This window comes from Rhipicephalus microplus, chromosome 2 (genome assembly GCF_043290135.1).
Source record: "Rhipicephalus microplus isolate Deutch F79 chromosome 2, USDA_Rmic, whole genome shotgun sequence".
In the NCBI taxonomy this organism is placed as follows: Eukaryota; Metazoa; Arthropoda; class Arachnida; order Ixodida; family Ixodidae; genus Rhipicephalus; species Rhipicephalus microplus.
In genome coordinates, this window is record NC_134701.1 from 145,930,804 (window position 1) to 145,958,369 (window position 27,566).

The 27,566-nt window shown below is 40.3% G+C and overlaps 1 protein-coding gene across 4 annotated transcripts; it reads right to left on the reverse strand.

Moving 5' to 3' along the window:
• Window positions 1-1,433: 1,433 nt before the first annotated feature.
• On the reverse strand, window positions 1,434-27,566 carry LOC119170681 (uncharacterized). 4 transcript variants are annotated; one of them, XM_075886901.1, is made up of 9 exons: window positions 27,342-27,566; window positions 23,186-23,258; window positions 17,236-17,294; window positions 16,525-16,540; window positions 15,474-15,560; window positions 14,979-15,065; window positions 10,912-11,050; window positions 3,217-3,496; window positions 1,434-1,681 (listed from the first exon to the last, which is right to left on the reverse strand). In XM_075886901.1, exons 2-9 carry the CDS (start codon window positions 23,238-23,240, stop codon window positions 1,451-1,453), a joined length of 954 nt encoding a protein of 317 aa, XP_075743016.1. In that variant the 5' UTR covers window positions 23,241-23,258; window positions 27,342-27,566; the 3' UTR covers window positions 1,434-1,450. The 4 variants fall into 4 exon arrangements, with proteins under 4 accessions (XP_075743016.1, XP_075743017.1, XP_037277807.2 ...); XM_075886902.1 differs by lacking the exon at window positions 15,474-15,560; XM_037421910.2 differs by lacking the exon at window positions 23,186-23,258 and having other exon boundaries at window positions 27,342-27,563.

Genomic DNA, 27,566 nt, shown 5'->3' on the forward strand with positions numbered 1-27,566 from the left:
AGGACGCGTGCATTAAGGGTCCCCTATGAGTCTCGTAGCATAAAAATGATACGCATTTTTCTCACGAAGGCATTTTTTGTGCGCGTTAGAAATTTCTCTGGGTCTTTCTGTTGACTGTGGCTCTTGCAATTCACTAGTTACTACGTGATTCTTGGGTACACCTTTTTGTTTATTTTCAAGTTCACAGCCATTCTCTTATGATTTTCTCAATGTTTTTCCTGCTGGTACTTCAATTCACTTCTTTTGCACTGCGCATCTCACGATCAACTTTGGCATACACAAGTTTTTGTGTGTGTTTTGTGCCCTCTATGAAGAAAAAACTTTTCGTGAGTTCTTGATTGCTTAGCATTTGAGATAGTAATCTTGCAACAGAGTTTTAGGACACGTCTTCTTATTACAATTTGCGGAAAAACATTTGTGAACTTGTAGGTGTGGCAGGTGCACACGTTTTTTGTGAATTATCTCAGCTTAAGAAAGGGGCTGTGCTGGTATTCACTCGTGCTTGTTGTATCAAAGTTAATGCGTTTACTGGTGGATGAGTTGGTAATGCAATATTGATATATCGTTATAGTCAATTCTCGCACAGCAAAAAATAAGACACGTAGCGACAGTTTCAGGTACCAGTTTATTGTACACATGAAGATTGCGGCTTTATGCAAATGAAATATTTTCCTGCACAAAATACATCACTCCAGATCACCGGAAATCCACTCTGACCCCGCAGATGATAACATTGGTCATATTTTTTTTACAGTGCGTAAAGCATGCAATTCAAAGAAAAAAAATTAAGGGAGGTACTAGCAAGTTCAGAAAAACGGCTTCTCACAATAACAAAATTACTTAGACCATTGCCAAAGATGCATGTCCAGAAAAAGGCGAACATCTTCTCGAAAGACTTCTTAGCGGACACCGCACTGGATAAGCGCTTGTGATATACAGCTAGGTGTTGTGATCTATGGAATAGTGTTCTAGCACATATACTCTTAACAGAAGTATAAAGGTGTGCTTGTGAACGTTTTATGGCATTGTGAAATGCTGCAAGAAAACTGTACGTTGTCAAGGTATTTTAACGCGTTTCAGCGGGATAACATGCTTTCTTGTTTTTCTCCTTTGCCGATTGTTGATTTTGGGTACTATGAGTTTTTTGTTTGTTTTTTTTTGCGGAATAAATTATTGATACGGAGTAGCCGATGCAATCTGCACCTCAACCTATTCACAGCAAAACAGTTAAAATAGAACAAAACGAAAATATTGTTGCGGCTGCTATGCGTTTAAATACTTTGAGGCTAAGAGACTGGTATAGTCAATCTCAGTTAACATACGGCAGAATAGAATAGATGAAAACGAATGATATGGCTAAAATTAACTGACAACGAGGATAATGCAAGAGGTCATACAGGAGAACTGCCTAAGATACCAGAACGAAGCTGAAGAAACCTGTGATATTTCTTTATTCCGGTAAATTTTGTTTTGCGTGTGCAGAGCTCTGCCAAAATGTAACTCGTTTAAACCACCCTCGTATAACGTAGTGCAGTCTGTTGTGCTTTGTTTTGATCAGTCCTCTGGCCTTGTCCTGCAGCAAGCCCACACCAACGGAAAAAAAGTGTCTTCCATTTGTTGGGTTATTCGTTTCGTACGCAAGTGAGCCATGGAATGTCACGTTGACTGCGAACTGACACACCTAAAAGAAAACACGTTTTTTCTAAACTTATAAACATAAAAAAACGTGACAATGCAGTAAAAAAGGGTATATTAGCATAAGATTTTCGGAAACAGACTGCTTTTATAGACAAGTTGGCAAAGCCACACGTAAGCAGGTATAAGAAAGCGAAAAATAGACAAGTCACCCACGAAGCAAACAGATTACTTTATGAAAATGTACCACGCAAGCTTGTTGGCAAGACTATATCAATTGTTAAAAAAAATTTATGGTTCTTGCTTTGCTGGCTTACTTGCTGCTCAGCGTCATGACATAATATCACTGTCAGCATTTTTGCATTAATGGTAAAAAAAACATCTCTATATGTATAAGCGCAATGTAGTAGATTTTTTTCTACACGTAGTCAATGCTTCCCAGTTGACATAGCACCCCAGCAGCACACTCTGCTCGTTTGAATGCACTCATCGTAATCCTCATCATTCTCAGCCTGTGTTAGTGTGCTGCAGGACGAAGTCCTCCCAATGATCTCCAGTTTTCCCTATCCTGTCAGAGCTGATTCTATTTCCTTCCTGCGAACTTCCTAAATTCTTCACTCTAACACCCTGCTGTCACTGACTGCGTTTTCCATACCTTGGTAACCAGTATGCTGCTGAAACAGCTCCCATTTTCATGTGACTGTAAGAGCAAGTTTTTTCGTCTTTAAATAATGCTATCGTGAACAACTCAGCAAACCGACATAGACCCGCGATAAGAAGTAAAACTTGGGATGTTTTAAAAAAAGTTTCGAATAAGATAGCACTATGCTAAGCTGGCTAATGCATAATGTGGGTGGGTGTTGCACGCTATTTAAATGAATAAAACGTGCATTCAACAAGCATTACGATAAACATTGTTCACAAACAACTTCTGCCTGCTAAGGCCCGCATAGGGTTTGTTATTCGTAGCTCAGAATACTGTAGAACTGACATGAAATGCTGAAATATTGCCTTCTCAATGGCTTCAACAGAGATGCGAATGCAACTGTTGCATGAATTGAGCTATGTTTAGCATTAGAATACTTCGCTCTTGATACTTTACTCGGTAAACTAATAATAATACACAGCAAATTACACCTTGTTTGAATATTATGCAGTGGTGATTTTATTTAAAATACTAGGCGGAACTCATACCAACCTTGCCACACGAACTTATTGAAGTACTTTGAAACTTAGAAAGGATACGCTGACCATTACTTGTCATCCTTTGAAAACAGTTGCCGTATTAAACAGGGAGTGCATGCACTTCTTATTCGATTGTACACGGGCTTCTCATTCAGTAAAATGCACCATCATGTTTTTCAGGTACGCAGCTTAGGATAACATTGTCACCCACAAAATTTATAAGTGCTTCCTAATAGCGCCTACAATGTGGGCCACCTTGATTCGTTCGAAATTCGAGATGTCTGATTGCAAAACTATGTTTAATATCTGTAACGCATGCATCAGAAACCTTCAACCAATCTGAGAGTGCCCTGCCATGCAACAAAAACATAATTAGCGCTCTTCCGTGTGTCTTACCTCAGCGAACTTTTTGAGGCCTTTAATCATGGGCTTTCTATTTGTCTTCGGTGTTCTCCTTACAATCGTATTTTTGTTATTAAAATTCAATTTGATTCGTCTTTCTTCAAATGTTCCGTCGTCATACTGGGGCACCGTAACATTTACGTAAATGCCAACAGGACTGCAAATTTTCTGAGGAATATACCAGAGACACATAACAAGCTTCACGTCGAGATCCGAGTAGTCTAACAATTCTTTGTCGCAGGTGAAGCGCCCCGCATGAGCAGATATTGGTTCTCTGTAAGAGAAAGTGAATGTATGAATTGTTCCGAAGAAACTAAAAAAAAGCAGTGTTATGCTGTGACGAACCAGACCAGGCCCAGAGCCAGAGGTTGGCGGGTGGGGGTCGAACAGTGGCTAGCCTTTTTAACCTCAAAATTCAGATAGAGAAGAGTATTCAACTAAGAAAATAATAAAAAAAAATGTGTTTTTCAAGGCATTCAACAGAAAGATATTCTGGCTGTGGGCCTGATCTGGCCTCAAAACTACTTTAACAAAGCCATTTATTTTTACCTTTCCAACTCTTACAGGGCGTGCATATCTGCTTTTGTTTGCGATTATGATTAGTAATACAGCTGAAACGCAAGTTCACATAACATGTTTCCTTTTTTTTTCACAGATTTCCGACTTACCGAAATACTTCACGTCCTCAGCTCAGTTTTTCGTTGGGCTAATGTTTTCACAAACTTGAAATAACGGGATAAACTTTACTGGAGAACCCAGTTTAACGAAGCGCACCGAAAAAAGGAATGGCTGCATAGAGAAAGGTACAGAGCTTTTCTCCAAATTCATGGCTTCTAGAATGTCTAGAGTGTGCGGCGAGTGTAGGCTGCAAAGACATTTTTGTTTGATTTTTGTGAAACTACAATTTGAAGGCGCACGAAAACACAGATTGCGCATTTCTTTCGTGGCTTTTGCGTCCGTTCCACCAGATAGCGAAAACACACAGGCGAGGTGCAGGTGCCAGAGGCGCACACTAATTCCCAGCAGTGGCGCAATTTTTGACAATAAATGGCAAAAACAATGACGTGGAGGCTTTTGTGAGTTTCTGCTATACAATCCTAAGTATTCAAGGACCGAAAAACTCCGTTCCCGATTTTAAAAAGTTCCGATATTAGTAGAAAAATTCACGGGTTCCGGTGCCTTCGTTAAATCTAAGTTCTATTGTAGAATATAGGAGCGTTATAGGTATACCTATAAATTTCTTATTCCTACAAGCTAAATTTCTTCTACGAGCTAACCTCATGACTGCTTATTGGTAACACACAAAGAAGCACAAAAGCACATATCTATGCGTTTTCATGGATGTCTAGCCCTTGTATGGTGAAGAAATAACAATGCCATAGTATTGATTCTGCGTTTGTTTGACTGTTAGTATACCCTCTAGGCGATTGCCACTATACATAACTCTATATAGCAAGTTCTAGTTGAATTGCAAACTCTCGTTATCAATTTCACGTGGTGCTCTCAGTTCTCTTGCAAGCAACGTACCGACCTGAACTTTTTTTTATTGATATGATATATAAGGAGATGTTGGCGCACCATTATGGCGCCGGCTACTCGACCTGAACTAATAGGCAAAAATGTTTGATACTTCGAGGAACCGTAATAAAAACAAGGCTATCATAGTGTTCACTACCACAATTCGGCTACTCTCGCTTGATTTTCATAAATGTTTTGAGTTTCATAAATCGTTGAGTCTTCTTCTGTTGGGCACAATCTTCTACCCTTCATGCATAACCATTTTTTTTCATAAGGATGTAAAAGAGTCATCGCCCATGGAAGATCGAAAGCCTAAGAAATGATGAGACATAAAGGGTAAATTGTACGCAGCTCCCTGTCACAAAAGTTCAGCTGTCCTGCTTGTTGACAAGGCTAACTTGGGCACCACTGGACATCCTACAGCGCCTAAACATTCACCGCTACATGATTTAGTGCATATATACCGGCCAAAGGTCACAAGTTCCATTCCGGTCGCGGAGGTCATGTTTTGATGGAGGCGAAATGGTAGAGGCTCTTCTACTGTGCGACGTCAGTGCGAGTTTAGGAATACCACATGCTCGAATTTTCTTTCGCCCTCTACAGCTATGTCTCTCATAATCAAATCGTGGTTTTAGAACGTAGAACACCATATAATATTGATTTGCGATTTACAATGCCTAAAAATTGAAGAAATGATATTGAGAAACAACCCCAGGCGAATGAAGTATGTTATTTATTTTTTTTCTATACCACATGTAGCGACATTGAAAACTACGAATTTCGGTCATAAATACGCAAAGCTGACTCAGAAGTCTACTATTGTTTTCAACAGTTTCGAAAAATTTTACTCGGAGGTTAGTAATCTTTTCTATGCCAGTTTGTGCTACAAGCGTTTTCATCACTGCCAATCTATTTCACTAATCATTTTTATGCATATTTATCGGCTTTTATTGCTGCGTCACACAATCTAAACTTTAACTATACAATTCCTGTAAAATTCCACGCTTGTAGGGTGAAAAAAGGGCATTGTCATAAAAAGTGCTCCCCAGGGCCACTAGACTGTTACTAATTAGGCGAGGCACCTAGCCTAGTCCAACTCAAGAGACAGCTAACAAGAACTGCTTTTAAATAGAGCATCTTCAGTTGTATAAATTAAAAAAAACTTAAAGTATAAAGGTTGAAAAGCGGGCTTGTTGGTACCAATTCATACTGATGTATGAATTGGTACCAACAACTAACGGGATGCAAAAGGAGGAGAAGAACAAGCGCAGAAAAACTGCACCTTCTTGTCTCCTCTTTTGGCGTCTGGTTACTTTGCTCTGCCAATAATTCGGTAATAAAATTGGGTAAATTTCGCCCTCTTGGTGCCAAGCCTGAACGGTGCACGAAGCTCGGCAGCTTTCCTTGTTTTTCTTCAGTTTTCTTTTTTTTTTCGACTCTATCTCACTCTTCTTCTTTTCTCTGTTTTTCTGTCTTTTTTTCTTTCCATATCTGAATATTTCTTGCTGTGCCTTTGTCTACTTAGCTCTTTATTGTTTTTTTTTTCTAATTGCTTTCTAATATTTTTTTATGTCTACCAGTTCCTCTTTGTGTATCTTTTCTCTCTTTATTGCTCTATCTATTTTTTTAGTATTTCTCTCGTATTATTTGCTAGCTTTTTCTATTTCAGGCTTGCTTCCTCTTTTTCTTCTATTGCTATACGTTGTTATGCAGGTGTTATGCCAAACGCGCTAATTGTTGTTTCTTCTTGTTTATGATGATCACGATCATCATCAAGGCACCCGAAGAACACAAAGAAGCAGAATTGTCGGTGTCGAGAGCACACGCTCAATGTGCTACTCATGGAGCGTCATGCCAAGCGACGACGACAGCATACGACAGCCCGACACCCTTGATGTGCTCCACTCTAAAAGAAAGTAGTGCTTAAGAATAGATGTGCTCTTACGCAATAAATTTTCATGCAAACTCATTCTTGTCTCTCGTAGGAGCTTCTTGCCAGAATGTTGAATAGCATGGATTAGAGCTATTTGGTGTTCTTGCACATCTAGAGGTTGCATATGATTATCAACAGACGAACGAAGGAAAGAAACATGAAAACATTGCTGACCCTGTAATCGTGTTTCCTTCGCCCTACTGTTTGAATTTCGCTGCACGCCCTCTACATTAAAATTTAAGAATACTTCATCGTTGACTTTCCATTTCATTTAAATATAGTCATGGCATGATTCCTATTGCGGCACTCAAGAAGAACAAAGACTTACTTAAAATTTACAAACTGTACTTTGAGAACTCAAATGATCCAGGTTTCACTATCATAAGTTGCATTTCAGCTGATAAAATATAAGGCTAAAGTTTCATGCCTAAATTTTACTTCAAAAATCTGCGTGTAACATGATAAATTTCAAAAGGTATTTCGGATATTTTTGTGACATTCGCTCGACGAATTTTCCTTAGACTTTTTGCACTAAGGCTCCGTAGAAGTGTTCTAGGGTATAAGGCTCTCTTTTTGTGCACTAACGCTACTGCAAACACATATTACAATGTACTTCATTTTTATATTTTGGAAGATAAGTAGAACATTCTTACGTGACGGTGTGGGAATCAAGACGATGACTCCATCAGCATTTTTTACGCATTTTCTCGCTTAGTAAGCATCGGGTTGTGTTAACAACGGGTTTCGGAATTGTTAAGTTGTACTTTACTAAAAATATTCGTTTTGTGCTTTTTGTGTCCCGTCAAGTCATTGTCACCATGACCTCGAAATTATATTTCTACTGCTAAATCAGTAAGGTTGGCTGCATGGGGCCGTTAGAAATTTCATATGGTTTCATATGGTGAACACGTATATTTGTAAGGCATGTCAACTGTGTTTTCCGAGATATGTCCGCTAGAGAAAGAAAGAGAGAGATTTGTTCGTAGAAAAGCAAGGAGGATGGCCGGAATGATACTATGCTCTAGCCTGCGATACTACTCCGGGAAAGGAAAAGGGGAGGGGAAAAGTAATGAATTACGAAGGGGTGACTAGTTTTCACCACACTCTACTTGCCTAGGCATGTAACAGAATGAGCATTAAAATCTCTAAAACACTTTTAGCGACGAAGACCTGTTCGTGGTTGTATAGCCCAAAAGATATGCATTTAGACTAGACCAAAGAAGCACTATGAGAACATTTACCTCCTGCCTGGCAAACTCACCGCTACATTGCACTGACTGAACGATCGCCTCTAGTCAAATTGAGCCGATCAGCTTCAGATGATTTCAACATCTCCACCAGCTGCTAGCCCGTGATACGTTATTAGAAACCAGATTCAACATCACTAGCAACAGCTAAGTTGTGATTTGTCATGAACAAAGTGAGGAGAAACAAGATTCTGTAGAGACAGAATATTGGGCGAGTTACTAAGGCTTATTTAGAAATTTTTCCACCACACGTTTGGTTTATAAATACACAGACAAGAAGGATTTTCACTCTGCATATCTTCTTTATTAGGCCAATTTACGTGTGACATACTTATCACGCTCTTCCTAAAACTTTATTGGCTGTACCTTTAAGAGAAAACCTGTCAAGCATGTCGTTTATTGTTCAGTGAACCAAAAAAAAAACTCGGTTGCAGGAATTTGGACGCCTTACTACCAAGTAAAAACGAAGCCTAAATTTTCCGCAAGGAAAAACTCTGTTGGTCGTGTAAAAAATATGACTAACATACGTGCAGTAACCTAACCATCTCTCACTTTCGCCATCCTCTTCTTTCCCTTGTGCTGCGCTTTTGGAACGAGTGCGCCAGTTTTTCCGGCGTTAATGCAATAACTAGGATGGGAAAGATAACGAAAGCAAGAGAAAAATAGAGACAGAAAAATACAGAAAAAAGGCGATAAGTAAGCAGAAATGACAAAAGTGAAGACACAAAGTTATATAAAGACATTGAAAGAAATAGAGAGACGAAGACATTGAAGTAAATACACTTCTAAAAGAGATATAAAAACAAATAGCAAGACAGAAAGAGTAAATTATATGGAAACGAAGAACGAGATAATAGGAAACAGGGGTGAGACAAAAGCCAAGAAAACATGGTTTATTTTTCACCGTCTAAGGATTCGGTTTAACACGAAAATAATACGTCTCCTTACAGAAGAAGTTTAGGGGCCACTGTTTGTCGCCCAGTTTGGGCACCATTCGTAGTAAATGCGTCCACATTGACACCCAACGATACAACGCCATCCCGACGACTAACGACGATGCTTAAAGAGTGCTTATTGAATAAACATGCTCTTGTGGACATGCATGTGGTAGCTGTAGCAGTTAATGATTAGAGCGGTACCGTAGCAAGCAATGTGACAGCTAGAAGAGCGCAACTGATTGTACGCCAAACTTGAGCTAAGGCCGCCTACTCACTGCATGTATACAGTGATTGAACGCCACTGCCTGATTAGATGGAAACGCGTTGTGTCTTTTCTCGTAGCGAGCCACGATGTTCCGCGTTGCGAGCGTCAGCGGGCAACATGAAGTTGCATCTCGGTGAAGCAAGCGCTTTGCTCTACGCGTTGCGGACATTGATCGCAGAACAGTATGGATAAATGCTACGAGCCACGCCAACGCTTTGGGTGAGGTCGCCACCAGGCAGTGCGTGTTAAGGCGTTGACAAAATTACACGTCTATTGGAAGGGCCGCGAATATAACGGAGACGTAGAAACGACGAGATTTTGAAAATAATCACTGATTCCTCGGTCATGACGCATTATTACATTTTACGAAGAGAACTGCGAGAGGGCAGTGGTAGATATAAAAGGCATGTTTTATAGCCTACAAAGTATGTGACCAAGGCGCACTGTATAACGAGCACGGCAACAGTTGTCGCCGTCTGAGAGGTTGTAAGTTCGACTCTCGTTGGCGAAACTTTTTTCTTTTCCTTCTTAACGTTAATTTCAGACATCATTTTTCTGAAAAAATTCTGTCACCGAAATATTGGTGGATCGCGACACAAAACAGTGGTAAACGAAAGATGAAGTAGGGTATACAAGTATAGAAACAGGGGAAAAATGTAGAAAGAGAAAGAAATAGGCACAGCAAGAAACAAGAATAAAAAAACAGTGGCAAAAAAGACCGAATATTAGACCGAAAGGCAACAAGAAAAAGAAACTCTTTTTTGTTTCAGGATTACTCTTTTTTTTTCAGGATTGTAGAGCGAGGCTGCCTTAACTTTCTGCATTCACCCCAGTAGCCCTATAGTCGTAAACGAAGAAAGCACTACGACTGGGAAACAGCACAGAGTTTCTCACTTCTCTTTGGTATTTTGCTTCTCAGATGTAATTCTTGTTACTGAGCCTGTGAACCAGAAGTGAGCACTAAAGCGAAATTAGTAGTAGGCTCTTTTGGCTTAGCACGTGACGCAAGGCGAGATAAACCTGGAGAATCCAAGTAAGAGAATTTGCAAGATTTGCAATGTGACTTCAATTAACTTTTACACGGGAGGATGTGTCCGTCCCGTTGCCAGCCAGCACTGAGTGCACTTCTGAAACTGTTTGCTAGAGCGACATGCCTTAATGATACACCTCTCATAAACTCCAGTGACCAACATGTGAACAATTTTATTATTCACTTATTGAGCGAAAGTTAGGAACTACGTTTCGATGTCACTTCTCATTTTGTTTCATTGATACATCCAGCTTTCAAGCTACTCATTCTCACCGTAGAATAGCAATGTGTTATTTGACGAATCTCTGAAAATTACAGATAAGCAGCCCTGCGCAGGAAACTTATATGTCTTCATGTAGTGTTTCTGATTGTTTAGGTGTTCCCTTTGAGTGCGTATTTTGAAATTTTACCTTCTACCATGCTAATGCTCGGGGTGCTTCGGACTTGTCTTCTCAGAAGAATTAAAATCGGAAAAAAAGAGAAAAACTATCCTGTCATAGAATAAAATGCACTTTCGGAAATTGTTATCGTTTGAATACAGTGCAAATTTCAAGAGCCCTCCACTTCGGCGTCTCTCATAATTATGCGGTGCCTTTGACAAGTTAAGCCCCACATATCAGTTCATCCAAAACAGTAGAGTAACCCATTTAGTAAAAAGCCAACGGAAAATATGAAAGCTTTTCTTTTTAAATCTTCGCTTGGTCAGTGTGACAAGCCCTGACTATATAAATAGGTAGTAGAGTATTTGGTCCACTCACTGTCCGAAGACATTGTGCTTGCCTTTCCAGAAGGCGTAATCCGAAGTCATTCCCCACGAAGAGATATCGTGCCATGTTCTATTCATATACTCAATTAATGTTCGTGCCTTCTCCGTTATATTTACCACATTATGAGTACCTGCAAGAAAAAGTTCAATTTCATGATGAGGCAACGTAAAATTGACTACAGTAATTTAGTCGCTCAAGGTCTGCTAACTGAACACTCAGGTACACATACTTCGATTCATATTAGATGTCAAAACCATGCATTTGTAAACAAGTTTATTCGGCATTCTGTTAGAATGTACCGCCGAAACTGCCTCGAAGGATCACGCAGAACACACAGACAACGCTGAATAGCTCAAGTTAAAGTGTTTCATTGCATTAGGATTTCATATGTAAAATCTTCCAATGCGCGCACTGCAATTGAGGTGGTGAGTTACCGAATATCTGTCGGAAAAGGAATGCTGGCCCTACCGTAGCAGAGCCCCTTGTTGGTGCTTTAAATAGAGATGATGGTGAAGGATTAAAGTGGCGCCATTTGTAACTGGTTGTGAGGTTTGAACCACCTATTTGTACCGGCATTACCAAGACGCTAATTCGCATGCCAAAAAGCTACGTAATTCACACGCTATGCCAGAAGCTGAATGTTATGTTTTGTGATGGCATCATAAAATTGACATGTCGTAAAACTGGGCCTGATTATTTGTTTGTACTACGCAAAAGTAAATACCTTACCAACTCCTTGGTCCGCACAACCATATACGGGGTCTTCACTGAAATGACTTCCGAACTTTTGGGAAGGCTTTGTAGTAGCATAGTTCACTGCCACATGCAATACATAACCTCGGCTGTCACTTATACACCGACTCTATTTTTTTGCATCGAGTGAATTTTTTTCCTCAAGAACCGCGCCTATACTCTATTTAGAGCAAACGCTGCCCATACCATGATTTCTACGTTATGGATTGCTTAACTGTTAAAATACTTCGTGTAGTCATGTCACACACATGCAAAGGTGAGAGACCAGCACTATAGGTCTGATAAAATATTCTGCACATATAATACCTCTCTTGCTAGGTCTTGCACCCATAAATTCTGACTTACTGACAGCAGGAGCTGTCTAAATATAGGTAATCAGTTAGCTTCTAGACTCTAAAAAAGGAGTATGCGCTCACTCCATTTGTAAAAATGAATTTACCATGTTCATGACTCTGGCTTAAGGTGTACGTTAAGTCTCGTTCGGGTACCATGACTCTTCGAGGAGAGTATAATGATCGTTAATGAGGGTTCCCGTGCTTATATAAAAATGTCATATACAAGGCAAATCAACTCACAAGAATGACTCGAAGGAAAGTTCTTCATTTTTTGTCTGAGACTGCATGCCCTACGCAACGTGGCACTGTCCATAAATTTCAAACATTAGGCCTTTGTTAGGTGTGACAATGCCCTAAGCTCTCAGTGCAAGCAAGAAATTTTAACCCAGTGCAAGAACTTCTGTCTATTTATATATATTTCTAATGAGGAACATTATTGTCATTATCAGTACATTATCAGAAGTAATTTATACGCCTAGCTTCTGCCTAACTGAGCGTAAGAAATTCCTAATTGTAGGAAAGTGGTAGTAAAAGCTTTCTTTCGTCACAAGCGCTCTCGAATTGATATGACATATTTTCACCAATCATGGTTACGTATTCGAGGGTGTGAAATAGAAACAGCATGGCATATTTATACGTTATATAGATGGAACAATTATGTTCATAAGCCTACGAACAGTTCGTTGAATTGTTTGTAATCACTTGTGAACCGTTCGTTACAGTTCGATGATTCTAAGGCAGTGTAAAAAAACAAATTCTCTACTGCAGATCTCCTAACCGTGATGTGAATTAAGGTTTCCAGCCACGTGTTTTCCTTTCTATTCATAGACAGGCTTCGTTTAAAACATATTTTGCAAACTCGCAGAACCTGGATAAAATGGAATGAATATATGTTTCGAGGTTTTAGGCTTACGGCTACTACAACACTATTGCCTGCCAGAGTAAATAACAAGAAAAAGAGCTGTCGTAAAGCAACTTTTAAAATAAAGTATAAGATGGCGAGCCTAGAGATATAGTTGTATCAATGATATAAATTTTCGAGCCTAATCGAGTGGAGTGTAATATATTATAAATAAAAAATATAACTCTGTGCAGATGTGCTGAATATTTTAACAGTAAAGTGTTTTATGCCGGGGTTCCCCACAGCTTAGCCAACGGATTTTCATGACGGGGATGACGTATTCAAAATTATATTAAGAGATTGTAAAAAGCAACATATAAAGTATCTGCTGCGGGGCATCGAAGCTATGACCTCTCGAACAGCAGCGCGCAGCCCTAACCACTACGCCATAATGCGCATGAATGAGGAGCGCTAACGGCAAGCCATTTCTATACACCAAATACCGATTGGCGGTTCTCCGAGCTCTGCAGCTTCAGCTCGTTTCCGTCATCGGTAAGGAGATATCGCAACGAGCGCAAGTTGAGCCCGTTCTAAAGCTTGTCGCCTCTCGCAGTTCGAAGAACGTCGCCTTCATAAAGCGTGGTCTGTCCTGCGCGCGCGCTCATCACACTAGTGATTCTGGATAGCATGAAGGTCACTTCGCTCGCTGCCGCGGCCGCATTTACAAAACAAGTGCGATGCCCACACACGAAAAATTAGGAATTGTGACATTTCTTCACGCATGTCCTGTCTACACATGTGCGTTCGTTTCTTGCACCTCTCTTCCTGTTTATACAGCGCGCTTTATGTGCCGAGTCGTGACAGTTGTTAGTTCACGCTAGCCCTGTGCATGCTCATTTCGTTTGCGCTTCCTACTTCAGGTGTTCGCTGCAAGCTTCGAGCCGCTGCTGCTTGCTGTCCTTCACATGACATTGTAATTTGTTGCTGTATCTTTCATTCATTCGACCTAGTGGTGAAGCAATGCACAATAAATGCTCAACTACATCTGTAAAGACATGTTTCACTTTCGTGCTTTAACTATTTCTAGAAACAGGGATCAGCCATATTTTTTTTGCTTGCACACATTTATATAAAAGAGTGCTACATTCAATGACAAACAGATAAGGAGCAAACTTGATTGTTGCTAGGCACGCACAATACATGGATCAAATTCCACCTTACACCCATACTTTTCTTTTTTGAATTAAGTGGAATTTTAAGACTAAGACCTACGCTTATATTTCGCTTAGAACGAACGCCATCAACACCTCAGTTTTTTCTCAGGATAAAATAGTTTGTGTAGCAATATCGCACACGCATAGCATGACACACGACTATGATGCTGCTACTCAATTTTTTAGTGCTGATGAATTCATGCTCTCAAGTATCTTCGAGTTGGAGCTGTCAAAGTATATCATCTGGTAGCCAGCTTCTGCAGTCTAAAAAAATAGTCTTGCTTTTCAGTAAATCATGAGTTGTTATGTATATGATACCGAATAAAGGTACACATCAGCTCACTCTTAGGTTCGAGAACTCTCTGACACGAGTATAAAATTCTCCGAAAAGTGTTCACCTGTGCCGTTAATAAAAGTCATATACGTAGCCAGTCGTGACTCAGGAAAACTACTCAAAAGAAACTTTCTTAAGAGTACATTTCGTGGGGAACGGGACACTGCCCATATACTTAAGTAAAATAGAACGACAACTTTTATCCCTTCACGTATTCCGAACGGCGAGCGAAGTGCATTATTACAAATAAATTATCCTTCTGGGTTCAACATAATCGAGCTTAAAGAACTTATTCTGTGGCACGACTGTAAATTTCAAGGCTTGCTTTGTATTGTGCGACCCACAAGCGCTCCCGGCTTGATACTGCATATCTCTATTATTCATGATAACCCGGCAGCTGATACTTTGTAGAAGGAGAATGAAATATGGATGCGTTGTGAACCGAGCAATAATACTCGGAGGGCCATAAATGGTTATTTCACGCTGTTTTCTTACTATTTGTGATTAAATGCAATTTACCCGTTACAGTTCGCATATACTAAGAAAATATGTAACAAAAATACCTCTATAGAAGATCTCACCTCTGTGCTTCAGATTTCTCGGCGTGCGTTTCCCTCCCACTCCATAGGGAGAAATTGTTTGAGGAACATCATCGGCAGTAGCGAAACCTGGATACAACGGTATGTGTTGAACTAACAATGACTGGAATACACTGGATGGCCGAGTGATATATACATACGGAATCGTTAGGGTAAAAAACCTACTGAAGCTAATTTTGTGGCTACCTCAATGCTCTCAACCTAGCCCACAGCCACAGCAGTATCAAAGAATAATATATTTCTATGTATTTCCAAGCGAATGAAGCTCATTTTTAGACAAATACTCAGTACTCCATTGGCGTACAAAACAAAAAAAATGTAGTGATTATAAATTATTCAGTACTCAACTAAGAAGAATATTCATATGAAATAATGCAGTAGGTTTCACCCATATTGCTTTATTAAAAGGCCGCACGTCGTATACCACCAATTCAACAAAGCGATAAACTACAATCTTGTTTGTATGGAAGATCTTACCTCTGTCATATAAATTTTCTGGCGTGCGTCGCCCTCCTATTCCGTAGGCAGGATAAGCTTCAGGAACATTTGCGACAGTAGCAAAACCTGGGTACAATGCTATGCGTTGGTGACCTTGCGGCACGCTAACCACTGATATGTTCAAAAAACTTTTTTTTTGAAGAACGTTGGTTAAAGAAAATGTGTGTCTGAATTTTAAAGGAAATGCGCACCCCTGCACTCTCGCTTTTGCCTCAACTATGCGTTAATATCTCTTTTTCAGATATATGCTCCCAGTAGTGCAATGACCTGTTTCATTGAATTCCATTCAGCGTCCACCAGTGACATTATAATGCGAGAAATGAGAATGTAGGTATTCTTTGTACGCCGCGTAAGCTATGACTCAGTTGCTGCTAAGACTTTTGACTCAGGTAAACGCTTCGTTGGGGTAAAGGGCACTTGCTGTTGCACGACATGTTTATTTTGCCACATTCTTTATTACTGCAGTATGAGTCTTTTTTCTTTTTCTTCACCAAAAGAAAGCATGGATCACCGATTGTTCTTATTACATGGATTAGGCTCCTCCAAATGCGAGTTTCTGCTGGGAGGATCGTCACAACGATTCCACATTAGCGTACATAGCACCAAAGTTCCACCTTCCCTATAATATCTATATCTCATGGTGTAAACGTTCAAATATTACTGCATAAACTTTAATTTGGCTAGTTCCTTCATGATAAAATATTCCACTCTCACGCCAAGTAAATTATTTAGGCAAAGCCTAGTTTAAGATCTGCTGGATAGTGTACAAGTTATCTCATCGAAATACATTGTCACTATACTGTGAGAGTTCTATAACCTTCTGATGTGTATTGGTGGGAATATTTTAAGAGGAGCAAACAACCGTATGTATGCTTTGTGTGGGTTTATAGAGTTTATTGAAACCGATGTTTAGATGTTTGGTACACAATAGTTCGCCTGTGCAACTGATGCTCAATTTCTACCATTGTATTGAAGTGATGGTAAATATGTGGAAACAGAATAGTTAGAAATGAAGCACTGTCAAGCTTACCTTGTGTGACGGCCAACTGTGTAAAAGAGAAATAATACAAAACATGTTACTTTTTTGCATCGATTGGTTTTGTTCAGAGAGTTTGCATTACACGTCGTAGTTATCAGCACTAACAACTCCACTCTTGCTATCTTTGTTTATATAATATAGCGCAAGCGAAAATGGACCCTTCCTTATTTTCTTTTCTATATAACTGCTGACGGGCTAAAAAATACACATTCTGTTTGCGCTAATAACTTTTATTAAACAGTACTGATATGCTACCATATTGAGCTTGCTGCGTGCACTGCAGCACGCCTCGAACGTTTGAGATGCCATTTAGACTGTGTACAGATCACTGTGGTACAGATACTGCCGCAACACATTTATTCTGCGCAGCAATGTATAGCAGGCTAAATAGTAGCAATGCTCGTTTCATTGGCGGCAGGTAACATTGCGCCAGGATGTGAATGCTTAATGCCGCCGTGTAGCAGGTATTGTTTTCAGTTATAGGTGCCTTGTCAATAGGAATTACACTTCTCGTGATGAAAATTTGAAAAATTGCACCTTCTTAACATCGTTTCATTAACGTGCGAGCAATATACATACACGTGTACAATATGGATGCTGTTACAACCTATACCAGATGACCTATGTATAAATTATATGAGCTACAAATTGTAATATAGAAATACGAAACCTTAGTTTTCTCCTGTTTACGTGCATACTCACGAGGAATCCGCATATCCCTAATGTCAGAATCAATGAATGCATCATGGATTGGCCGTAATCTGGAAGAAAGAAAATGATGTAACTCTTCTTCGCTCTTATTGATATATGTTTTGAAATATTTCATTGCTGTCCAACTAATAAAGTTGTAGCAGTATTTCAGTTTTCTCTGCGTTCATGTAACTTCTCACTGTTTTGAGAAAAGCTATAGCTTATAATTTTGTTTCTAGCCTTGCTTACTCTACGCAGTCTGTAAAGAGTAACTGGCCTCTTTCAAGGGCGACTATATACAATGTAAACAATGAGGAGCTCCAGCGCTGAGGTTTTACACGCTTAAACCAGGACATGAGTCTGAGGCCGGCCGTAGTGTGAGTGTTTTTTTTTTTTCAGACAACCACACGCAGCAGTGTTCTTTTCAGACAACCATTTGTATCTCGTCATCATAGAGCGGAATATTGGCGATGGTTTCACAGCCCCGAAGCAGCACTCTGTCTCGGTGTAGCCTGTATAGCGGCGACTCACCGGTATTTTATGAACTCTGCGATATAGGTAAGCACACGGTCTTAGTTTGATTTCAGCAAGTGGTTATTGAATATTGATGCACCATGATCCTTTGCGTGTACCGGTACCATTTCTCTCGTAGCCTTTGTCAATGTGTGCTATGTACAACTCCGATGTATAGAATTTGCCGTGCGTTGTTGATCAGTGGCGTCGCACTAATCATTGTGGCTCATAACAGTCACTTCATGACAGGACCACAACCTGTGAGCGCACCAGACAATGCTACGAAATGGTAGCACGACACGCTTGAACATGTAATGGAGTTACAAATGCCATTATCAGGACACACGACTGTGAATCGCCGCTGCGCGTATTTCCCGCTACTGACAATCTTACGACATCCAATCAATAGCCAGTATGTACGCACATGACAAGTTCGATCAAACGCTCGTATACATCGCGGCCAATATATGCTACCTTTGCCTCGCACAACTTACATGACACTCTTGCGGGGTTATTGCTTCAAGTGAAACCGAATAGAAAACTTTGGTTACTCTTGAAGCGCGCACGTAATTCACCTAGGTTGTTGGTTCAAGCTTCTTTTTTTCTTTTTAATCGCCTGCTGTAAAGTTTAGCACTAGAGAGTGTGGAAATGGTTCACCAATCCAGCGAACAAGGTTTCGTGGTCAGCCAGGGATGTCGCGAACGCGACTTGAATGCAGGCTGTGGACAAGTTTACAAGTTCATCGGTGCCACATTTGAAATCGCGGCACCACGAAATCCCCAGAATGCTTTCATAAAGGTCATGGTGGTATAGTGTCTTTAGGGTATATTCAAGGCACTATAGATAATGACAATGTTGCGGAAAAACAGTGATCACAATTGCGTCGAGCTCAACTGATAACGTATAACCTTCTTTCGATGAATCAAATATCCAGGGATGTAACCCACGCTTATGTATAGGCTAAGAGTCTGTACTGTAGGCTGGAGGTTTTTTTTTCCTGTAGCATTCGACACTCATTAAAGTGCGAAGGCTACTTGAGGTTCCTCTATTTCATCAGGTTGCGTGGGGTAGTAATGTCATTGCCACTGCAGCCGGACTGCCAATATCATATCCTATACGAAGGGTCTGTGTAGCAGCCTAGTAATACACCGATGGCTTAATTTTTAAACAGAGCAGCAGTAGCATGCTTAGGCATGGTCGTGAAGCGAACGTTTATAGTCACTGCCGAACGTGCCACGCAAAGCATGACTGAGAAGACGGGCTTCACTGTAACATGGAAAAAAGAGATGACAGAATGAAAGGACGCGCTCAGTCAGCTGGCGCGTCCTTTTATGCTATTCGAAGTAGTACTACCGTGCAACGGGATGTGAGCTATCATTTCAATATATTGGCAATTTTGAAGAAGCTAAGTTCTAACGTGATTTTCCGTTTTGCCATTGCAGCTTGTCGCGAACTATATATCTCATATATTTTCCTAATAGTAAAAATGCCAAAGCTTTTACTCCAACAGCTAGTTCAACAAAAAAAACTATTTCCATCCTCTTACATGTCTGCAAAGTTTTCACTTTGTGCTTTCTGTTTATTGTTCAGTTCATTGTACCTATAGTAGGCACTCCACACCAATAAGTACGCTTTTCGTACTTTTCTACCAATCTTTCAAGAAGTTTCACAAATCACTTCCATACAACTGATTCTCTGCGTATCTTTTTGTCGCAGCTGCATATTTTGTATGTGCGTTTGTAGTGAATAAATTGAGTGAATTATTTTTCCTCCTCAAGCAATGAAGTCGTATATGAACTCCTCAAAACGAACTCATCAGTAAAATTTTTAAAAATTGTGGGATTTCTCGTGCCTCTACTATGTTATCAAAAAAATATCAAAACATATCAATTCGAATGTAGGAAGTTTTGCTCGCACCTTTGTGTACGACTTAAACTACTCACTCTAATTAAATTTTAATCGTTTCAGATGACGGGCAAGATGCCTGAATGCTCATTGACGCTTTGCATTTTCTGACATCGTCTAAGTGCACTAAAACTGATTGAAGAATGCTGTCACTACATCAATATTTGGTTGTAAACATCACAAATATTGTTCTCAATCAGTGTGCCGAACATTTAGAATCTATTATGTGTATTCGCTGCCAAAGCCTTAGCGTCGTGTTTCGTCATTGCCTGCGGAGGTTGAGTAGTAGCTTGGTGCAACTGACAGCACAGTGAACAATGCATAGTGACAGTGCGTAGTAGCCTACGCAAAATAGAAGAAAAACTGCAGAGACGGTCATAATGTGCACTAACTACTCAATGTTAATCTTTTTCAACCACAAAACAGCACCTGTTTTACACGAACAAACCGAAAAAACAGAGACATAAATATAATTACAATGATCAAGCTAATATTGCTTAGAAAGTGAGTCCCTGAGAAAACTAAACGTGATTCTTTGACAGCATAGCAGATGACGTAGATAAGAGAATGAATTTAGTCTTTACATTTAGAAAGCTTTCATATTTTTACGATTGGGTTGATCTGTGGATAAGAACCCGTTGTGGCATTTTGAAATAAATTCTGCAACCACAATTCTAACAATACGCATCTGAGAGTGCACAAAATATATTCCGTGAGTTGTATATACTAGTTCCATTTTAATCTCAATTTAGGCATTCATCTTCTTTGATTATTCTCGGGAATTCGGCAAGCTTGGTACATCCTTAGTGCCTTACCGCAGGTATATTTTCAAACACCCGCTTCAGCTTGTACTAAATGTCCATAAAGTAAGCAACCACGGTGATTGTTTCACCACGAATGTGTTTTGTGCCGAGGTCCACCAAAATTCAATGACGTATTTCTGTCACAAATACGACGTTGATGAGATGGACGCTACAAAATGCCCAAGAAAAGAAACCCAACCCTCCTGCAATCGAACCATTAACAACGCAGCCAGCGACAATAATCGCCCGGAGCTGTACTGATTGAGCTAAAATTGCTTTTCTTTTCCCTTCATCGTATTTATATAACTTGGGAGTCATTACATACACATAGAACTGATATGTTAATTTTTTCTCCGGCCGTGTCATAATGACGAGCGCACAACCCCAAAGAACTCACAATTTCTGTAGATATGGTTAATTCTTTGGTGTGAAAAAGGCCGTTACTTGATAAATTAGTTCTATAGAACGTATGCATCAAGCAATGGCCTTTTTCGAAACGTACCGTAGAATGGACATAAGATTAAACACTTCTCCCCATAATACACCATTCTGGCTGCAACTCTATTTCCTCGTATACATCGTATAGTTTAGTTACTATTTGAATGAAGTGGGCTGTTCAGAAATTTAGTGGCTCAGCATCTCTCTGCAAATGCGCACCTTTCAGATGTTACCCATTCCACCGAGCGGAGACGTGTTCAATGGTACATCATAGTGACTCACTGACTGCAGAAATCTCACGGAATGCGAATTCAATACGGTCTTTTTTGAAAGTTTTTGGGAGCACATCTACGATATAAGATTGCATCCTTGCCGCTTATAAAACAATATTCAGCTCGTTTGATCGCAACACAAAGTGACAACTACCAGAAGGCACGAAAATGTCTCATGAATAAAGTGAAGTCTTCACGGGCATGTTCTGTGAGTCTTCTCTAAATAATAACCTATTTTTCGATGGCGGCATAGGCATATTACTTACTCAATCAAGGACAACATACCCTGGCAGACTCAAACACTTCGTAAGATAAAGTGATGCCATGAATAGCATTGCTATTAAATCTCTCTAAAAATGCTTGCATGATGTGTTTTTTATTTTACTTTATTTTTTATTGCATACTGCAGACCCGTAGGCCCAAGCAGGCGGGCAGTTTCAAGAGGACATACTTGATACAATAAGTGGCATACAACTGATAAAACCGAAACATATATATATATAGCTTCACGCCTATATTCCCAATCTAAGGCCATTGAGAAAAAATCAAATAGAACTGTTATGCCATATATAGAATTTACCAGGACTACCTGTAAAAGAGCTCGAACAATAGGGAGAGTACTGTAACAAAAAAAAAGAGTAACTGGATACCATTTCCCACACATACAGGTGTTTGAGGGCTAGCCCACCTGCATAACTGGCCTGAATAGATTGCCTCACGTCACATATTCATAGATTGATGACCATATATACACTTAATGACCATATATACAGCGAGGACAGCTCTGTATGCATGACCTAGCACATTGCAGTACTTGTAATACATAGAAAAGTCTTCTTCCGAAGAATCTGTTATACGTTTCTACATTAACTAATGTTGAAAGGTTATGTGGTATGAATAACTTAGCATAGCCTTCAAGGCTTGCCACCTTCTTTCCAGTAGTGTTAACTTGACTTGTTGGTTGATATATATGTAGGTTGTAACGTCCCGCAATCAGCATATGACCATGAGAGACGCCGTAGGGGAGGGCTTCCGCAAGTCCGACCTGCTAGGGTTCTTTAACCTGCACCTAAATATGAGCACAGGGCCTACAGCAATTTCGCCTCCATTGAAAATGCAGCCGCCGCCGTCGGGATTTCATCCCACGAGCAGTGGGTCAGGAGGCGAGTGTCTTAGCGAATACACCACCACAGCAGGGCTGAACGTGACTTGTGCACACTGCGTGGAACTTCAAAACATTTTCGTAACATAAAAGACCATCCAATATCACAAACTTATCAGGTGTTGATCCTCATGACCCAGACCAAAGACACTAACTAATCCTTCCAAAAGTTCATCTGTGCACATAAGGTCCTTGCAAGTTGCACTATTACCTCAACAATTATTCTTGTGCAGGGGTTATCAGTGCAGAAAAAGATCACCCCCTCTCTGTACGCTAAAATTTTCACTTTATTTTCTAGGAGTATGAAACCATGAATATTATGAGATTGAATGATATTCAGGCACAATTGCTTTAGGTAAAAAGATTATTGGAGCGTTGACATAGGTCGTCCCTGTTTGATGGAAGACCAGAGAGGTACAGGTTGCGAGAGGCGACCGTGAACTATTAGGCGGGTAGAACTGTGATCATACCAATTTCTTTTTTAGCAAGGTTGAATCTGCATTAGCTTTCTAGCGCATAAAGCATCCGAAATATACACTAGAAGTAACTCTAACGCTAGTGTTGATGGGAGCTTCAACACATTATGCTTCGGCAAGCATGAGAATTGTGTGTATGACATGGATCTGCCGAGTCTTCGAACTTTACGTTCGTTCTGGCTTCGCGTGGCTGCTTTGTCACAAAAAAACAATCAGCAAATATTCGGCTGGTACGCCTGACCACCTTAATAATTGAGGCTTACAACTTCAAATTGAGTCACGAAGTTCAAAAGGGCTCGTTCTGTATTTCGGAAAAAAAACACAGCATTAAACGAAGCCCCACGTGCATTCACCACCGGCAAGCACGAAGACTAGGCAAATTCAATTCATACTCATTATTCTGATGGTCGCTGAACAATCACAGCGCCAGAGACCTCCGTAGTTCATTTTGGGAAACCCTATGCTCTAGAAAAGAGAAAACAGAGATGAGTGACAAGCATGGTCGATAGCATTTGCAACGTCAACTTGCAGTAATGCAAGCTGGGGGCAAGGATTTGAACAAAAATCGAGAATAGCACGAGCGACATGGGTGTTAGTCTGCATAGAACAACCTTTTAGACCACAGGTGTCATGGGGTCCAACAGTTATTGATTTTATAAACTGCCACCTGTTAGCTCCAACCTTGGCAAGTATTTTACAGCTTACTATACATAACATTAGGGACCTGTAGCCATCAGCATGGCGTAAGTTGTCTTTATAACTTTTGGTAAACACCTTCGCAAGAGCCTCAATCTCTAACGCCAACGAGAAAATTCTCATTAGAACATGAAATAGCCGACCCTCGAATGCTTCATAATTCCCCTGACATTCCATCAGGACCGGACAGTTTCCTCAGAGATAACTGATCGATCGCAAATTCAAGCAATTTCCGAGTCATAGGACTGGTCACAACAGAACATTCTTCATCTTTTAACGGCTTGATAAGAAACAACGAATAGTACACAAGCTGAGCATTGTTATTAAACTACCAGCATTAAAGAATATTCGGAAGTTATTCTCAAATTCTGCCGTTATGTTACCTGAGTTTGTCACCAAAGCGCTGTTAGAGTAGACTTCCCTTATTGATATTGACACTGCACGATGATGCTTGTCGAGAAGAACCTCAGCATTTTTAGAATTTAGAATCGAGCTCCTAATACCAAAAAACCTGAGATATCGAGGCAGATGCAAGCTCCGTACAAACGCACCTCATATCTCTCCATATTCATTCTCGCACAGTGCTCTCTGTTAGTAACTGCAGAGGTGCCTCCGTCATTAATTGATGACGAGAACTAATGCGACATAAGACTAGCGTCAATAGAGAATAGTTCCTCGATGATGCACTTAAAGCATTGTGTCTAAGACCACGCCTGCTCACAATCTTGGAGCCCATAGTGAAAGTGCCTCGATAGCAGCATAAAATACTGGCCTTGCTAACATTGACAAGCCGCCCTTTAATCCCATTGTGTTTCTAGCTTTATATTACCATGCGAAGGCTCATTGTCTGATTAGTGCTACTTCCACATGCACAAATGGTGTTTCGCGACCCCTTTAGCGGATATAGTGTAATTTTAGGGGCGAAGCTCCTGAGTGTGTGGATGGTTTCTTCGTAGTAGTATTATATAGTAGTAGGGGTTACTTCAAGTAGCAATGATGATTGCTCACTAGATGACTTTTTGTGTATTTGTCCTTGGAAATTATAATATACGGCGTTAGTAGTTTTCTAATAAAAATCCACAGCATATCCTCGGAGTGACTGGTCGTGAGTGAGGCAAAGCATCCGTACATCTTTTCGTCACAGACAGACAGACAGACAGACAGACAGACAGACAGACAGACAGACAGACAGACAGACAGACAGACAGACAGACAGACAGACAGACAGATAGACAGACAGACAGACAGACAGACAGACAGACAGACAGACAGACAGACAGACAGACAGACGAATGGAGGCTTCACCCCACTCGTCATCATTCCCTTCGTGGGTATGCTGTGAATTTTTCTCTTAAAATTTTGCTCCTTATGCTCAAGCCTTGTCCATCCATCCTGTCGTCGTTCGTTCTCACGCTAGTCCTCGCCGCTCCCGCTAGATGCAAAGCTGTGTTATTGGTTCGTTTGAATGCCATACTCTAGATGGCGCGCCACTGCTTAGATGACACTCGCTCGACTCTCGGCCCGTGCTCATCCCGCCGTCATAGTCACGTTAGTTCACGCCGTTCCCGCTAGTAATCCCACTGTGCTTTCGGTTGCTTTTGATGACGCGTCCTAGATAGTGCGTCGCCACTTAGGTGACGCTTGCTCGACTCTCATGCGTGCTTTAGTTTGATAGTACCACACCTTCTTTCGCCGGAGATCACTGATTGATTGATATGTGGGGTTTAACGTCTCAAAACCACCATATGATTATGAGAGACGCCGTAGTGGAGGGCTCCGGAAATTTCGACGACCTGGGGTTCTTTAACGCGCACCCAAATCTGACCACACGGGCCTACAAATTTCCGCCTCCATCGGAAATGCAGCCGCCACAGCCGGGATACGAACCCGCGACCTGCGGGTCAGCAGCCGAGTACCTTAGCCACTAGGCCACCGCGGCGGGGCTCGCCGGAGATCACTCAGTGCACTTCAATTCTGCTACCCATCATGAACATCGAGTAAGCATGTGGTGGAACAGGGGGCTCGCAAGGCTCCTGCAGCGTGGGCTCCTTCGGGTTCACGCTGTTTCTGGGGGGAGGGGGGCACCCGCCCCTTAGTCAGCTAAGAGGTTGGGGTGGAAAGTTTAGTCATACATTGACCAAATGGGGGTGGGGGAGGCGCTGCAACAAGCCTCCGCTCTAATAATAATAATAATAATAATAATAATAATAATAATAATAATAATAATAATAATATTAATAATAATAATAATAATAAGTTATTGTATACATCCATAAGAAATACAAAGAAACGGGCCTGTCCCCAGGACTTGTGCGACTAGGCCCGGCACAGCTGGTTACAGCGATGTGGATACAAGGTAACAAAACTATTGTTGTTTCCTTACCAACGAACAGAGAAACGATTAACACCGTTACTTTTTTACAGGCAGTAAATAAAAAAGAGGAACAAAGGAGGGACACTGAACATACGTGGCATACAAACAGACCATGTGATTTTACAGCTCAGTGAGTAATTTTTTAATTGCCTTTTTGAACTTGCTGAAAAAAATTCGTCAAGTAGTGCATTGAAAAGTTTTGGATTATATACACTTCTACACGCTTCTTCATATCTAGTAGAGAACTGGCGTACTACAAAACGATTTTTTTTCTCTCAGGGGTCGACGCGTTACATATGGCACTTTAAAGTCATCACACCAATGGTATCTTAGAACAACTGTCTTCATAAACAAATCCTGGAATACACAAAAGCCCAAATCCCGAATATAGTATTGGCATCTATCTTACTACCGTAAGCTACACTTTTTAAAATATTTCGAAGTAAACTATCAATGCGTGTTTCCCAGCGTTCTGAGCAAAATTCAAAAACTGTTATCTCACTGCACTATATGCTAACAAATGAACTATCATTTTTTTCACTGGTAGAGGCACCAAGCTTTTTATAATGAAAAACAGACATGCCACAATGAAAAATTACGCCTAGGTATCTGAATGTTTCGACATTTTTCACTGCAGAACATTTGCATAATAATAATAATAATAATAATAATAATAATAATAATAATAATAATAATAATAATAATAATAATAATAATAATAATAATAATAATAATAATAATAATAATAATAATAATCATAATAATAATAATAATAATAATTGGTGTTGAAGTTTTACCTTCTAAAACATTCACTCCCTCTGATGGGCACGTGTTTTTATGATAGTCGATTGGATGTACAGAGGATTCATGGTTTATCAGATATAACCTTCAGAGCAAGCTTCTTTATCATCATTCACTTTGTGGATATGACGTCATTTTTCACCTTAATTCACCACTCTTCGAAGTGAGCATTAAGTACCATAGTTTATTGTGTGCTTACTGATGCGATCCTTGCGTGGGATTTTAATAACATGTAATACCACAACAATCAAATATTAATCGTTGGTGTAAGTAATGGCAATGTGCAACTCGGTGCCAGTGTCAGTGCAGCCACTTCAAAGAATGCTATAGCAGCTAAACAACAATACACGATGTCCAATTTCTCAAGATTGCTGCACAATAAGCACTAGTTCTGTGAAGACAGTTTTCACTTTCACGGTATACAGATTCTAATGACACAACAATCAATTATGTTTTCACCCCACCTCAGTTTGTGCGTGGTGAATGCCTATATGTTTTTCCTTCAGCTCAATTATTTTCTTGGAAATTAAAAAAATATTATATCGAATAATGATATTGTTACACTGAACACAAATCAGCTATTTCCCAGATGAAAACCTTTCCAACAGGAGCTCACCACACATACTGAGCAGTGAGATAATTAGCATCAGTATTGTTAAAGCTGTCGAGCTACTCACAGTTTTGATGCTCTTGGGATTCTCAATACTGAGCCAAAATTGAGCTCTAAAGCCTGTTGCAAGCTTGCTGTAAATTTTAACGTTTACGCACGCTTTTTCCACAAGGAACCTCACATTTCAACTGGTCTCTGCTAATACAACATGTTCCGTGGGTCAAAGCGAGGCGTCGACACGCCTTGACAGTGCAGCTTCACTATCTGTACAATCGTTTAAACTGATGGGGCT